At 35.5% G+C, this 18,242-nt stretch overlaps 1 protein-coding gene across 2 annotated transcripts in view; it reads right to left on the bottom strand.

Annotated features, from left to right (window-relative positions):
- LOC140053866 (transmembrane protein 135-like) overlaps positions 1-18,242 on the bottom strand; it is a 63,714-nt gene that overhangs the window by 12,946 nt on the left and 32,526 nt on the right. For both annotated transcript variants that reach the window (XM_072098594.1, XM_072098595.1), the window contains exons 9-11: positions 6,858-7,025; positions 5,250-5,313; positions 1,806-1,882 (exon numbers count right to left, since the gene is read on the bottom strand). In XM_072098594.1, coding sequence (XP_071954695.1) covers positions 1,806-1,882; positions 5,250-5,313; positions 6,858-7,025 — 309 coding nt within the window. The remainder of the gene's footprint in view (positions 1-1,805; positions 1,883-5,249; positions 5,314-6,857; positions 7,026-18,242) is intronic.

Genomic DNA, 18,242 nt, shown 5'->3' with positions numbered 1-18,242 from the left:
CAAATGGTAGAGTAGGTCAAGTGTGATCGATCATACCAAAATATTTTGAAAAAATTAAGTAGGTCAAGTGTTATAACGTTCGTAACAGCCAGTTACTTATTCGCCGTAGAGGGCGTAGACGCAAAAAAGTTCGCGGAACTGGGGTGGCAAATGGTAGAGTAGGTCAAGGGTGATCGATTCATACCAAAATATTTAAAAAAAATTTAGTAGGTCAAGTGTTATAACGTTTGTAAAAGCCAGATACTTATTTGCCGTAGAGGGCGTAGACGCAAAAAAGTTCGTGGAACTGGGGTGGCAAATGGTAGAGTAGGTCAAGGGTGATCGATTCATACCAAAATATTTTGTAAAAATTAAGTAGGTCAAGTGTTATACCGGTAACGTTTGTAAAAGCCAGTTACTTATTCGCCGTAGAGGGCGTAGACGCAAAAAAGTTTGCGGAACTGGGGTGGCAAATGGTAGAGTAGGTCAAGGGTCATCGATCTATGCCAAAATATTTTCAAAATATTAAGTAGGTCAAGTGTTATAACGTTTGTAAAGCCAGTTACTAATTCGCCGTAGAGGGCGTAGACGCAAAAAAGTTTGCGGAACTGGGGTGGCAAATGGTAGAGTAGGTCAAGGGTCATCGATCCATACCAAAATATTTTGAAAAAATTAAGTAGGTCAAGTGTTATAACGTTCGTAAAAGCCAGTTACTTATTCGCCGTAGAGGGCGTAAATGCATAAAATGTTATTGAACTTGGACCAGAAGAAGGAGAGGAGGTCAAGGCTAACATGTTGATGCAATAACAACTCAATTAAGACAGTTATTACGTATTAAAATCTTATTTTAAAAAAAATTGTGACTGTCCCTTTAATTGAATTTGAATAAGGAACTAGGAACTAGGAACTAGTAACCAACTTCACAGACATGACTTTTTCATGAAGTAATTTTGTCTGGACATTAATCAAAGGTCTTGAAAAAACGAACCCACATTAACTTTCCGAATTTTGTACGTACAGTAGGCCCTACATAGTACTATAAAAACAATCGTGTGCGTGTGTACATTTTACCCCTATTTTATAAAATGGAAGGTTCTATACAATTGTTATCAATTTTATACTTGCACGGTCTTTGCCGCGACTGAATTAAGTTGTTTATTTTTTGCATTACTACGCGTGGCCGACGGTCCGACTTGTCAGATACGGGTCAACTTATTCTGAGAGGCTCCTTTAATTAAAAAAATATTTCGAAAACTCAGAAGTAAACAGGTAAACATTAATTCCATGGCTGACATTAGGCCTATTTTTCAAACAAATTTTATTTATATTTGATTTAGATGTGTAAACGTGACGTGAGCGATGTGCAAAAAACACGACACGCGTGATATGTATTGAACATGTGCGATGTGTACAAAGTCGACACGCACTATATGTAAAAAACATGACTGTATCAAAGGGTCTGTTTCTGCTGCATAACGAAATAAATAAAATAATAAGACCACGTTTCTGCTCAATTTGTGCTCTGAAATAACCAGTTAAATAATTGACAAAAATCGTTAGAATTACCCAAAATGCAATTGGTCCTGGCAGTTAATTCAAACGTTACTGCAGTGTAGTTGACTCGGGGTCAGCACTGTAAATCAATAATCGTTTTTTGTCAGCTAAAAGTTATTCTGCTCCCAAGAAAATGGAGTTAATTTATCACACCAATTTTAAGTTATTTCTATGCAGCAGAAACAGCTCCAAGTCCATCTAAGATAACAAGAATGACTAAAATTTCAATGTGTCTTTTCAAACAATAAAGTATAAAGCAAAATTATTCAAACCTGTAGAATCTTTAAAAGAAAATAGAGTGTTGTAGTAGTACTTCTGTAGAAAACACTTGAGAGACCTGCAGCAAATCCTACAAAATAATCAAACAATCTGGTTTAATTTAAAGATGTATTGTCCTTCCAAAACATGAAAAATGAAGATTGATTAAATCAGACTTTGAATAGGGTATTTTGCAGTTTTAATAAAGTCCAAAAAAATAATGTTTTCACTTATAAAATGAAAAAAGTTAAATTTAACCAAAAATCCATTGGCTGGTTGGCAGCTTTTTTTTTGCTTTAAATTACAGTGTTTTTCAGGTAAATAATTTTTGTTTGATCTAATCTTTTAAAATAAATTGCTGTCAGTCTTCCGGTATTATAATAATTTACTATCATATTAAATAGTAAATTTTCTTTTGGATGATCCAAAGTCGAATAAAATTCGTAAACTTACGTTTTTTACTCTAGCTTTCGCTAGTCAACGACGCAGCTTAATCATGAGTGAGTCTCTGTGACTTGGACTTGTTACCATTAGATCTCGTATATGGTATAGCGCCATCTATAGATCGTTCAGGTTTTCCCAAATGGGATTGCCGGGGCCTCCTCTTTAGTAAGTTGTTGTACAATTTTGGGAGTTCCAAACCGCCGTCGTCTCTGTTCATAGTGTTACCATGTTTTCTTATTTTTATTGATTCTTTTATTTTCCTTTCCATGACGATTCTGTGTCCAGTATTTTTACGTTCCAATTTGGTAAATGAGTGTGAGTGGTCATGTGATCGGTGATGGCTGAGTTGTGAACAATTTCTGAAGCTGAATTTCTGGCTGAACGTGTTAGGATCCCTGTACAATGTGAAGTGACATCTGCTTTGTGTTCTTTTATCCTTGTGGATAAGGTTCTGGCTGTTTCTCCTATATATGCTTTTTTGCAGTTGTTGCAATTTACTTGGTATATAATATTACACCAGATTTGTCATCATTTTTTATTTTGTCTTTTGGGTGAACTAAAAGATTTCTTAATTTGTTTTGTGGAGTAAAATAAGTGTTGACATTGTAACTAGATAAGCAGCGTCTAATTCTTTCTGATATTCTTGGTATGTAAGGTATCCCTATGTTACCTTTGTTTTTGTTGGTTGTATCTTTTGTTTTTTGTTTGACATTTTGTTTTCCTTTCTCTGATCTTTTTTGGATTATCTTGTCCATGGACCAATTAGGGTACTCGCACCCAACGAGCGCATGTTTGATCTTTTTCATTTCTGTTAGTTTCTCGTCTTTTTTAGTGACAACTTTTTAACATCTGTCAACCAGAGTGTTAACCACACTTAACTTATGTTCCAATGGATGGCAGGAGTGAAAATTTAAGTATTGGTCTGTGTGGTTCTTTTTTCTGTAAACTGTCGTCGTCAGGTCTCCATTGTTCAGTCTAATTATGATGTCTAAGAAAGGTAATGTATTGTTAGATATATGCTCAGTTGTAAATTTTATGTTACCTGTTTTGTCAATTGTGTTTAAGTGTGAGTTAAGATGTTCTGCAGATCCTTCTGGAATGAGAGGCCCCGACAATCCCATTTGGGAAAACCTTAACGATCTATAGATGGTGCTATACCATATACGAGATCTAATGGTAACAAGTCCAAGTCACAGAGACTCACTCATGATTAAGCTGCGTTGTTGACCAGCGAAAGCTAGAGTAAAAAACGTAAGTTTACAAATTTTATTCGACTTTGGATCATCCAAAAGAAAATTTACTATTTAATATACTATACAGTGATCCAGATGAACCTTTTAATAAATTTACTGTCAAATGACTCCCATTTGACTGTCAATCTAGGCTGATAATCATTGAATTATGATCAAACAGTCCATACTAAAAAGATTTGTTTGTAATAGTATACACTTTGTTCACACTTGAGTGTCCCTTTATAGCACCTCACTGGCCATTGAAGTATTTTTTGCTTTAAATTACATTTTTTTCAGGTACATTTTTTTTTCTGATCAGTTTTTTGTGACATTAAAACGACCCATTCAAAAGCAAATTTGAAAAACATTTTTTAGGGAGACAATATATCTTTCAAACTGTTACGAACACTAAGTATTTGGGTCACTGCCTCTCCCCCCCTTCCCCCCTGAATTTTGTTAAATGACACCCTTAGATGGCCGGAAATGGTACTTTTGCACATAACATTCATGATAAACGGCTATCTAATTGGCCAGAAAAGACACTCTTATGCAGCATGCTACCAATGAGCAAAACGATCATACTTTTTTCCCTCTTCCTCACACATGTGGACTATTTAAAGGATGATAACATTTTTACAATTCATTTGCAAGTCTTAGAAATTTACAAACATGTAAACTCTCGGCGTTACAGCAAACCCCCATCCCCGACACATTTTTAAACTTCCCGAGTTTCAATTCTTAAATCACTTTTTATGCCAAGTTTACAAGTCAACATGTATTTACAACACGACCGCAGACATTTTGTATTAATTGAACCAGGGTACAGTGAAATTACATGGAAAACTCACAAACCTTACATCAAATGCCTCGATTACATAACAAAGTAATTGCTTTGTGCATGCCCAGAACTATTTGTCCATTGTGTCAGTGTGACCTGTTATTTATGCACATTTCATGAAGTATATAGGCTAGGCTACCGGTTTAGCTAGATTAGCCAGTTATACCAAAGATTGTATAGCGCTGCTACGTGGAATAAGTCGTTGTCAAGGCAATATTGTACGAAGTCTTGGTCAAAGAACAAAGTTGACTAACCAAGCATGTCAATTTAAACACACAGAATTAAATGCAAAGTCTATTACTATAACAAAAAACACAACACACATTGGGAAAAAGCACACAAATAAATATTTACACATTGCATTACAGAACCTACTAAAAATGCATATAATATTGATAAATCCTAGCCAAATAAAGTTGGGTACGGAAAGAAATGGAACCAAAAGTGTTTACAGTTATGTCATTCTAAAAATCACTCCAAATAAATGTATTGACAATTAAAAAGATTTAAAAACAGTATGAAAACATCATATTATTTTTTATCTTTGTATAATAAAAAACAAAAAAATAGAAGTTTGATGTTTTTTCTGGATTATTTTTACAATTTATTTCCAAACATACCATTTTCGTAGTGCGATCCTCATGTTTTGGATTCGTCTATACCTACTCGTCGTGAGAGGTTCTCTAATTTTTAAGCGAAGCGTGACATCTTCCTACTACACTATCTTTGATGTGGTCTATCTCATGAATTAGATGAACTAATTAGAACAGTTGATGTCAAACACGCCTAAATGATGGTCAAAATCTAAACGGTTCTTGTCGGTTTAAATAATTTACCGAAAGCACCTTACAACATACACTGAAAATATTGGCAAGCTGCTCATATTTAAAATATAATATAAAAAAGGAACATCCTACTGCAGGTACAACACCAAATTGACTTACCTGCTATTAATCCATGTATTGGATGATCTGTTTTTCTAAACCACCTGAATGTACAACAAAGAGTCTGCATAAAAAAGGAAGACATTGTAACACATTTTGTATCTTGCGGCCACAGACAGTTCCTAACAGTTAAACACTATCCCATTAATGTAAAAACCTTTAAAAGTTTTAATTTAAATCAGTACTGTTGCCTAGTCCTCAGTAATAGAGGACAACAGATTTGTGTGTATGTGTCTTAATTCCATAAAAAAATTCTCAAATGAAGAATTAAATAATTCGTAATAATAAGTAATATTACTAAAATTTAAACCTACAGTTTATTATCATTTATTTTGCCTAAAAAAAACAAAAACATTGATATAAACAAAATGTAAAACAATGAGACAGGACCTATAAATGAGGCTCTACACATTGACATAAATGTGCACATATTAAAAAGAAAGAATATGTGTATATATGTATGTTCAGAGTGACTACTCCTTTATATGCAAATTAAGCCAATTATCAGCTACATTGTTTGTATTATTTGTATGTATTATTATTATTATTACGTTGTACAGTAGTATCATACCATTTAATGCCTGAGCCAGCGGAACATTTTTTAAATTGGTCAAGGTGAATGGGAATTTTGCATCTGACCTAACCAGCTGGAGAGTCCAGCCCAAAGTGAATGATGGCACCTCTAGATACCCAGAAATAGCACTCTCATAAAACAATTTGTTTTTAGCCTAAACCCGGGTGGGAGAATACAACTGTGCACCGCTTACTACGCAATAAAAGCGAATGTAGATCAAAGTTTATCGCAAACCCACTCACACGGACAGATATCAACGAAGAAATCAGTTTGTAAAACTTATCAAAAGAGCCCACACCATCAGTGACAAGAAATGTCTTCGATAAGATATACAACATGTCAACAAAGCATTGGAAATCAACAGGAAGGACTTTAAGTTATCATCAACCAACATCAGGGATCCTGCAGATTTCAGAAAGTCTGTATGTTTACCATATTTGGGACAGCTTTCTCATCGTATCCAGCGAGTACTACAAAACGCTGACATAAAGGTATTTCACAGTGCAGTCAACAAGCTGTCACAGTGTCTTCAAATGTACAAGAACAAACCATCTAAACACAGTCAACCTGGTGTATACTGTATCCCATGTGAATGTGGAAAGGTATACATTACCTTCAAACCAGGCTCAAAGAACATCAAGGCCATGCCAGAAGAAAATCTTATTCGCAAAAATGTTACCACCTAGCCCATAATTGTCTACAATTATCACTATGACGAACAAATTTCTTTATAATGCATTGTACATTCATTTTTGAAAAATGTTAACTTGCATAAGATCTATTGTATTTTGTTTGTTAAAAACTGAAAGTTATAAGTTAATATTAGAAAAAAAATTACTCCTACCCCAATTTTTTTGTTTGCATATTTTCTGTAGACTATTAAGCTGTACAATTGGCATTGCTATCATGGATTTCTAAAAAATTGACATAAATGTATGGTAGCATATGCTACGAATTTGATATTGCTTGCGCAAAAAACTGGTACTGGCCCATGCACCAAGATTTACATTTGAAAACTGAGCTGAAATAGATACCTTGAATATAGCTGTATATAACCCTAGAAAAATACCAAGACGAAAATTATCATGATGGTAGAGTGAATGCAGCAATCCACTTGGAATTTTATTTACTCTCATCATTGACTTTAAAATGTTGAAGACCATCTGAATAAGGTATCCAATTCCAAACTGTCTACAGAGGCTCTGAAATGACAAGTAGAAATATTTAGTACAAAATAATCCCCTTCATAATCTTCTGTTGTTCATTTGTTTGAGAATAGATAGAGGGTCAGAATCATGTATTTATGGCTATGCATGATTTTTTTTTTCACCGCTCTTAACGCAACAGGCCTCTAAATTCTCCAGCTAATTGTATTTTATTGTTTATGATCAGGTAGTTTAGTATTACTTATGATTTTAAGATTTTAAAAGCTTTTATGATATGAAAATGGTCGGTCAAAAAAGTTTTCTCATCTCATCTAAAAAACCAAAATGTTTTTAAAAGCGCTTTGAAATACAGTATAGCTAATATTATAAAGCACAATAAGTATAAAAATTGTATAAGAATTTTTCGGGTGGCCACTTACGGGAGGTAATTTACCATACACAAAATCTAATTTTTAGTTAAAAAAGTGGCTGCGGCCATATACGGGAGGTGGCCACTTACGGGAGGTACCAAATGCACTAATTAGATAGGAAGAACAAACAGTATATTGTTTGAAGGTTTGCATGGCGAAATCAAATGTTGATATAAAGTTTGCGGTAATACCGCAAACTTTATATCAAGAACAAACAGGCTTTTGAAAGTGCGGCCGTTAAAGCTTGGTTCCCACTAGAACGTAACGCAAGGACGTAAACGCAACGCAAGAGTTTTAACCAATGACAAGCGAAGTTATAGACAGTGAGCAATCACAAGCGAATAAGCCATCGCTTGTGATTGGTCAATTCACTTGCGCTGCGTTACGTCCTTGCGTTGCGTCGCTAGTGGGAACCACACTTAAGGGAGGTGGCCACTTAAGGGAGGTGGCCGCTTACGGCAGGTGGCTGCTCACGGAGGTTCAACTGTATCAACAAAAAAACATGTACTGTCACACATATCGTACTCTGCCATCATTAGGGACTTTACGAAACATAACGGTTAAGGGAGGACGACAAATATCCTGTGTTTGTTAGAGCGTAAAGTCATAAACAGTTGACATAGCCGTTTTATTAGTTACGCACCCTTGCGTGAAGACGACGATAACCAAACAGTATCTCTCTCCCCTCTCTCGTGGCGCGAGGTCCTTCTGAATTGCTTGAATTTCACGCTAAGCTCCACCTGCTTTATTAAAGTTCATGCATAAATTATTCATGAGCACTGTCCTTTGGCTTCCCGTCGTGTTTCGTAAAGTCGCTATTATCATTTTATGATTTTTATGATAAAATATGCAAAATTAGCGATGTAATTTGTGTTTACTGTATATGAAAAAGGTTCTGCCACTGTGGCTATGGACATCAAATTTTATGAAGAGGAGTCCTTAAGACAGCTAAACAATCCTCTTCATTATCGTAAACTTACAACGGCCAAATCTGTTTCTGTGATGGTAAAAAAACACCCCATCGATCCTAAGACTGGACCTCATTTGGCACAGGTTAATCCAGTTCCAGGCAGATTTTATTTTCTACCTAAAATCCACAAAGCAGGCAATCCTGGTAGACCCATTATTTTGGTCAATGGCACTGCTACAGAGAAAATTTCTGAATATGTGGATGATTTACTCAGACCATATGTGATTGAGCTCCCTTCATACATTCAGGACTCCACAGGCTTTATCCGCAAAATTAACCAAATTCAAATTTTACTTAATAATTCTGTTCTGGCTACATTAGATGTTTCATCATTGTATACTAATATCCCTCACGAAGAAGGAGCCGACGCATGTATTTTAAATTATAAACAAATTCCAGGCAAAACGCCTACTAAAGCTCATTTACGAGAATTGGTCATGTTGATTTTAACCAACAACAATTTTATTTTTGGAAATGACCATTACCTTCAAATTCATGGCACAGCGATGGGAACAAAAATGGCGCCATCTTTTGCAAATTTATTTATGGGACAACTTGAGGCCAACTTTCTGTCCCTTCAACCTAATAAACCACTTGTTTGGTTTAGATACATTGACGACATCTTCATGATCTGGACCCATGGTGAACATAATTTGGAATCTTTTCTTCTCAATATTAATTCAGCCCACTATCAAATTTACAGCTACCAAATCCACTAGTAGCGTTGATTTTTTGGACACTACAGTGGCATAGAAAATGGTACATTCAAAACTGACCTATTCCGTAAACCCACGAATAAAAATATGTACCTGCTCCCTAGCAGTTGTCATCCCCGACAGTCAAGCATTACGTATCAGATGTATTTGTTCTTCAGATTTAGATTTTCAGAATCGTACCGAAGAACTAACCGGACATCTCCGGGATAAGAAATTACAAGAAGGAATACATCGAAACTGCTATAAAGAAAGCAAAAGATATTCCTCAATGTCAAACACTGACGTACAAACCATTTCAGCCAAATTCGACCAGAGTGCCATTGGTCACAATCTATCACCCTAGGTTGCCTCTATTACGGGCTATTATTGTGAAACATATGCCAATTCTACAGTCCACAGAACGTCTCAGGACTGCTTTTCCAGAACCACCCATTATTGCATTTCGTAGACCTCCCAACCTTCATGATATATTAGTCAGATCCAAATTTAAGAGTGAAATTAACTCTCATGCAAGGCAAAATTTGGGCAGTCACCTTTGCGCAAAATCTTAGTTCATTGGTTGATTCTACTGAAAAATTTAAGAGTAACTAAACTGGCTGTATTTTTCGGACAATCAATTAATTGTCTAACCAAAAACATCATTTATCTCATATAAACAAAAAACACTCTCCGTATGAGAATGACACAACACAGATCAGCTATCAAAATTCCATATCTATACCAAGCTCCTTCTTTGTTTTCTACTCTTATTCAGACTCCACCCTGTCTCCTTTTTGTTGTATTTCTCTTCAGTTCTTATGCTATGACGTTATCAAAATTCCTTCATTTGTCATGCACTGATGAAGGGCTAGTGTTTCCCGAAAGCTCTGCTAACTTTTCTGGCTGTTTTACTTTATCGTTTTGATTTAGCTTTTCGCTTTTTTTTTGTATCTCCATTGAGATCCAGCCACTGATACCCACAGCATTGTCATTTTTTCAGTAATTTGCCTTTGGATATATATATATATAAATCAAAGAGCTGCATAGGCAGGGCATAGACAAAATTAAGATCAAATAAATTAACTGCCTCAATATAAGTTTATTTGTACGACATGTTTCGGGCATAACCCATCATCAGGTGAACAAGATTGTAACAAAGGATAACATTATAAGTCACAAAACTAGATTTGAACTCGTCACTACGAGTTAGGTTATCCGTAGCGCAAAGGCCATGTGCACGTCATACGTTAGAATATTGCACACAGAAAAACGATTAAGCCATTGAAACAATTTTAGTGTGCTCTTTTGTGTCACGGCTAAGTATATACAGTATACACTATACTGTATACACACTACATACAGTGCAGTATAGGTGAAAATAAGTGACCAAAGTTATTGACGCTTTTGCACATGATGACGTCATAAACATTTTAAAAATGGTAAATCCTGCGAAAGATAATTGATTGACCTAGGCAATATAAAAAAAAATGGAGGGAAATGGAATACGAATAAGCGGAGATGCGCATTAAATGTGATGAGCTATGACGAAAGAGACAAAAATCCTATATTTTATATTCGAGTGGCCATACGATGACGTCACAACGTCCGGTTAGCCATATTGATACATGATTCAATATCCTCAATATCCTCAACTCATCTACTTCGAGAATATGTCATTTTAAAAAAGTTCACCACGTAGTTTAGAATCTATGACAGTTAAAAAAAAGGCATAATTTTCACAAATTTTTGAACACACACTACATACAGTGCAGTATAGGTGAAAATAAGTGACCAAAGTTATTGACGCTTTTGCACATGATGACGTCATAAACATTTTAAAAATGGTAAATCCTGCGAAAGATAATTGATTGACCTAGGCAATATAAAAAAAAATGGAGGGAAATGGAATACGAATAAGCGGAGATGCGCATTAAATGTGATGAGCTATGACGAAAGAGACAAAAATCCTATATTTTATATTCGAGTGGCCATACGATGACGTCACAACGTCCGGTTAGCCATATTGATACATGATTCAATATCCTCAATATCCTCAACTCATCTACTTCGAGAATATGTCATTTTAAAAAAGTTCACCACGTAGTTTAGAATCTATGACAGTTAAAAAAAAGGCATAATTTTCACAAATTTTTGAACTTTTTTATCAAAAACGCATGCGAATTGTGCAATTTGACGTGCTCGTACAGTGTATGGACGTGATTTTAAGTTGAAATTGTTTGAAAAGTTGATAAAATTACTAGAAAAGGCTGGAAAAACATAAAACATGCAAAAAAAAAAATTTTTTGCGCTACGTGTGCACGCACATAAAAAATTGCGCAAGCGTGGGAATTTTCGAAATGCTCACAATGACATGAAATGCATAGAAAGTTGATTATAATTTTTTAACGCACGTGCGTGCGTAACTTTCTGTGAAAAATGCCATTTTTAATCCATAGAAAGTTTGCCCTTGATGACTTAAATTTTCACAAAAAAAAAAAAAAAAAAAAAAAAAAAAAAAAAAAAAAAAAAAAAAAAAAAAAAAGATTTTAAAAGCTTTTATGATATGAAAATGGTCGGTCAAAAAAGTTTTCTCATCTCATCTAAAAAACCAAAATGTTTTTAAAAGCGCTTTGAAATACAGTATAGCTAATATTATAAAGCACAATAAGTATAAAAATTGTATAAGAATTTTTCGGGTGGCCACTTACGGGAGGTAATTTACCATACACAAAATCTAATTTTTAGTTAAAAAAGTGGCTGCGGCCATATACGGGAGGTGGCCACTTACGGGAGGTACCAAATGCACTAATTAGATAGGAAGAACAAACAGTATATTGTTTGAAGGTTTGCATGGCGAAATCAAATGTTGATATAAAGTTTGCGGTAATACCGCAAACTTTATATCAAGAACAAACAGGCTTTTGAAAGTGCGGCCGTTAAAGCTTGGTTCCCACTAGAACGTAACGCAAGGACGTAAACGCAACGCAAGAGTTTTAACCAATGACAAGCGAAGTTATAGACAGTGAGCAATCACAAGCGAATAAGCCATCGCTTGTGATTGGTCAATTCACTTGCGCTGCGTTACGTCCTTGCTTTGCGTCGCTAGTGGGAACCACACTTAAGGGAGGTGGCCACTTAAGGGAGGTGGCCGCTTACGGCAGGTGGCTGCTCACGGAGGTTCAACTGTATCAACAAAAAAACATGTACTGTCACACATATCGTACTCTGCCATCATTAGGGACTTTACGAAACATAACGGTTAAGGGAGGACGACAAATATCCTGTGTTTGTTAGAGCGTAAAGTCATAAACAGTTGACATAGCCGTTTTATTAGTTACGCACCCTTGCGTGAAGACGACGATAACCAAACAGTATCTCTCTCCCCTCTCTCGTGGCGCGAGGTCCTTCTGAATTGCTTGAATTTCACGCTAAGCTCCACCTGCTTTATTAAAGTTCATGCATAAATTATTCATGAGCACTGTCCTTTGGCTTCCCGTCGTGTTTCGTAAAGTCGCTATTATCATTTTATGATTTTTATGATAAAATATGCAAAATTAGCGATGTAATTTGTGTTTACTGTATATGAAAAAGGTTCTGCCACTGTGGCTATGGACATCAAATTTTATGAAGAGGAGTCCTTAAGACAGCTAAACAATCCTCTTCATTATCGTAAACTTACAACGGCCAAATCTGTTTCTGTGATGGTAAAAAAACACCCCATCGATCCTAAGACTGGACCTCATTTGGCACAGGTTAATCCAGTTCCAGGCAGATTTTATTTTCTACCTAAAATCCACAAAGCAGGCAATCCTGGTAGACCCATTATTTTGGTCAATGGCACTGCTACAGAGAAAATTTCTAAATATGTGGATGATTTACTCAGACCATATGTGATTGAGCTCCCTTCATACATTCAGGACTCCACAGGCTTTATCCGCAAAATTAACCAAATTCAAATTTTACTTAATAATTCTGTTCTGGCTACATTAGATGTTTCATCATTGTATACTAATATCCCTCACGAAGAAGGAGCCGACGCATGTATTTTAAATTATAAACAAATTCCAGGCAAAACGCCTACTAAAGCTCATTTACGAGAATTGGTCATGTTGATTTTAACCAACAACAATTTTATTTTTGGAAATGACCATTACCTTCAAATTCATGGCACAGCGATGGGAACAAAAATGGCGCCATCTTTTGCAAATTTATTTATGGGACAACTTGAGGCCAACTTTCTGTCCCTTCAACCTAATAAACCACTTGTTTGGTTTAGATACATTGACGACATCTTCATGATCTGGACCCATGGTGAACATAATTTGGAATCTTTTCTTCTCAATATTAATTCAGCCCACTATCAAATTTACAGCTACCAAATCCACTAGTAGCGTTGATTTTTTGGACACTACAGTGGCATAGAAAATGGTACATTCAAAACTGACCTATTCCGTAAACCCACGAATAAAAATATGTACCTGCTCCCTAGCAGTTGTCATCCCCGACAGTCAAGCATTACGTATCAGATGTATTTGTTCTTCAGATTTAGATTTTCAGAATCGTACCGAAGAACTAACCGGACATCTCCGGGATAAGAAATTACAAGAAGGAATACATCGAAACTGCTATAAAGAAAGCAAAAGATATTCCTCAATGTCAAACACTGACGTACAAACCATTTCAGCCAAATTCGACCAGAGTGCCATTGGTCACAATCTATCACCCTAGGTTGCCTCTATTACGGGCTATTATTGTGAAACATATGCCAATTCTACAGTCCACAGAACGTCTCAGGACTGCTTTTCCAGAACCACCCATTATTGCATTTCGTAGACCTCCCAACCTTCATGATATATTAGTCAGATCCAAATTTAAGAGTGAAATTAACTCTCATGCAAGGCAAAATTTGGGCAGTCACCTTTGCGCAAAATCTTAGTTCATTGGTTGATTCTACTGAAAAATTTAAGAGTAACTAAACTGGCTGTATTTTTCGGACAATCAATTAATTGTCTAACCAAAAACATCATTTATCTCATATAAACAAAAAACACTCTCCGTATGAGAATGACACAACACAGATCAGCTATCAAAATTCCATATCTATACCAAGCTCCTTCTTTGTTTTCTACTCTTATTCAGACTCCACCCTGTCTCCTTTTTGTTGTATTTCTCTTCAGTTCTTATGCTATGACGTTATCAAAATTCCTTCATTTGTCATGCACTGATGAAGGGCTAGTGTTTCCCGAAAGCTCTGCTAACTTTTCTGGCTGTTTTACTTTATCGTTTTGATTTAGCTTTTCGCTTTTTTTTTTGTATCTCCATTGAGATCCAGCCACTGATACCCACAGCATTGTCATTTTTTCAGTAATTTGCCTTTGGATATATATATATATAAATCAAAGAGCTGCATAGGCAGGGCATAGACAAAATTAAGATCAAATAAATTAACTGCCTCAATATAAGTTTATTTGTACGACATGTTTCGGGCATAACCCATCATCAGGTGAACAAGATTGTAACAAAGGATAACATTATAAGTCACAAAACTAGATTTGAACTCGTCACTACGAGTTAGGTTATCCGTAGCGCAAAGGCCATGTGCACGTCATACGTTAGAATATTGCACACAGAAAAACGATTAAGCCATTGAAACAATTTTAGTGTGCTCTTTTGTGTCACGGCTAAGTATATACAGTATACACTATACTGTATACACACTACATACAGTGCAGTATAGGTGAAAATAAGTGACCAAAGTTATTGACGCTTTTGCACATGATGACGTCATAAACATTTTAAAAATGGTAAATCCTGCGAAAGATAATTGATTGACCTAGGCAATATAAAAAAAAATGGAGGGAAATGGAATACGAATAAGCGGAGATGCGCATTAAATGTGATGAGCTATGACGAAAGAGACAAAAATCCTATATTTTATATTCGAGTGGCCATACGATGACGTCACAACGTCCGGTTAGCCATATTGATACATGATTCAATATCCTCAATATCCTCAACTCATCTACTTCGAGAATATGTCATTTTAAAAAAGTTCACCACGTAGTTTAGAATCTATGACAGTTAAAAAAAAGGCATAATTTTCACAAATTTTTGAACACACACTACATACAGTGCAGTATAGGTGAAAATAAGTGACCAAAGTTATTGACGCTTTTGCACATGATGACGTCATAAACATTTTAAAAATGGTAAATCCTGCGAAAGATAATTGATTGACCTAGGCAATATAAAAAAAAATGGAGGGAAATGGAATACGAATAAGCGGAGATGCGCATTAAATGTGATGAGCTATGACGAAAGAGACAAAAATCCTATATTTTATATTCGAGTGGCCATACGATGACGTCACAACGTCCGGTTAGCCATATTGATACATGATTCAATATCCTCAATATCCTCAACTCATCTACTTCGAGAATATGTCATTTTAAAAAAGTTCACCACGTAGTTTAGAATCTATGACAGTTAAAAAAAAGGCATAATTTTCACAAATTTTTGAACACACACTACATACAGTGCAGTATAGGTGAAAATAAGTGACCAAAGTTATTGACGCTTTTGCACATGATGACGTCATAAACATTTTAAAAATGGTAAATCCTGCGAAAGATAATTGATTGACCTAGGCAATATAAAAAAAAATGGAGGGAAATGGAATACGAATAAGCGGAGATGCGCATTAAATGTGATGAGCTATGACGAAAGAGACAAAAATCCTATATTTTATATTCGAGTGGCCATACGATGACGTCACAACGTCCGGTTAGCCATATTGATACATGATTCAATATCCTCAATATCCTCAACTCATCTACTTCGAGAATATGTCATTTTAAAAAAGTTCACCACGTAGTTTAGAATCTATGACAGTTAAAAAAAAGGCATAATTTTCACAAATTTTTGAACTTTTTTATCAAAAACGCATGCGAATTGTGCAATTTGACGTGCTCGTACAGTGTATGGACGTGATTTTAAGTTGAAATTGTTTGAAAAGTTGATAAAATTACTAGAAAAGGCTGGAAAAACATAAAACATGCAAAAAAAAAAATTTTTTGCGCTACGTGTGCACGCACATAAAAAATTGCGCAAGCGTGGGAATTTTCGAAATGCTCACAATGACATGAAATGCATAGAAAGTTGATTATAATTTTTTAACGCACGTGCGTGCGTAACTTTCTGTGAAAAATGCCATTTTTAATCCATAGAAAGTTTGCCCTTGATGACTTAAATTTTCACAAAGTGTCAATACAAAATGATTTTTGATTTTTAATCTATGATCATTGAAATTCGCGCGTAACTTACGCTGCACAACTAGCTCACACAGGACCGAAAACCTTATTACGACATCTTTAGATAGAGGTCAATCTTCTAATAAAGTTATACAATTACATTGAATAAATTCATCTGGTTCCAGACCATTCCAAACCAGGCATTAGTCTGAAGCAGCTGACAGATTGTCGGCGAAACGTCACGAAGGTAATTTTATTCCTTTTCGTTGTTTTGGTTTAACATAAAAGTAAAAATCCACAAAAAGTTATACAATGTTATGTTGAAGATTTAGAGATACACGCGCAACAAAATTTGTTTAAAGAAAGAAGAACATTGAGAAAAAAAAGATCCAAGTGCGGATAACCAATTACATAACAAAGCAAATCAGCCTATCAAAGATGTTAACAAACAAAAGGCATAGTTATAAAGGCACACCTCCAAAAGCTTTGGGGTACAAAGTAGAAATGGTTGCTAATCATAAAGCAGGAAATTTAAAACAAATACAAAATCTTCAAGTGTTAAATTGTTATTATGTAAATGTCTCTGGCAAAATTAATGTTTAAAAGATCTAAATTGTACATTTATGCCGGTAGGGACAAGAGTACCCTCGTCGGGGAGCCTAGCCCTCCCGTCGGGGAACGCGAGTACCTTTTGTCAGGGAATATAATATACAGTAAAAATCATTAGTAGCTTCAGCGCCTAGAAAACAGGGACGTTCATTTTGACTGTGAGTATGTCAGAGGGCTATTACACTTTATCTGCATGAATTATTGCCAGCGATTTAACTAAACAATAGGTACGCACCCTTTGTACGAATCGTTTAACATTGGGTCCAGCCCATTGCGGTTTACGCGTAATGTTCCACACAGGGACCAGAATGGTATTAACTTTAGCTGACGTATTGGAGCATCAATCAGCAGCTGAGAAGAAACGGGCACATACGGTCACTCACCCCAGTTTATCAGACAACGTACTGTACATATAGCTTCAGAACTAGATGCTCTGTCCCATTAGAAAAATGGAGAAAGCGAATAGGTTTATTATGTGCGCTGCACTTTGTGCAATGACATTTTCCAGAACGATTATGCTTCTAGGCATACGAAATCGAAACATAAGGATGTTTATGCATCCCGTCGCATTGCACCAGTGGCAATAATGGATGCATTTTTCAGTTCTTGTCGAAATATAACATAAAGCAGATCATGAGGCTTTGACAGTCAGCAAAGTGATTGAAACGCAACCGGGTGATGGTGATGACAATAAGATACTCATGAATCATTATTACTTAGACCTAATAATAAAATAATTATTGTTTATTTTCTTATTAAAAACATGTGATTTTAGTTTGATTGATACAACACTAAAGGTAATAAATAAAGTCAAGCTTAAGTTGTCAATTTTAATTGAATAATATAGATTTTGAAAAGATGGTTTAAAAAGAAATGGAGAAACCCAAATCCACTCTTGAAAGTGATAGTTCCGATGACAGTAGTATAGAAGCAGAAGCAGGTTTTGATTGATGAGAATATTCAGATACTGAAAATAATGAGGCAGATCCAGCTGGGATTTTGGTGAACTATTATAAACCTAGACAACATAGTCATACTCACATAAATAAAGGTTGAATGTTAATTATCAAATGTGACGTCATGATAATAATATGCAACTCTCAATACAATATACCGCACTGTACCGTTGAGTGTGTTGATTGGATGAGATTATGGAGAACCAATGAACACAATCAAGTTCAACTTTAAGCTGGTTCCCACTAGAACGTAACGCAAGGACGTAAACGCAACGCAAGCGTTTTACCCAATGACAAGCGAAGTTATAGACATTTAGCAATCACAAGCAAATAAGCCATCGCTTGTGATTGGTCAATTCACTT

Source organism: Antedon mediterranea, chromosome 7 (genome assembly GCF_964355755.1).
Source record: "Antedon mediterranea chromosome 7, ecAntMedi1.1, whole genome shotgun sequence".
Taxonomy (NCBI): Eukaryota; Metazoa; Echinodermata; class Crinoidea; order Comatulida; family Antedonidae; genus Antedon; species Antedon mediterranea.
This window is presented reverse-complemented; position numbering and strand designations above follow the sequence as displayed.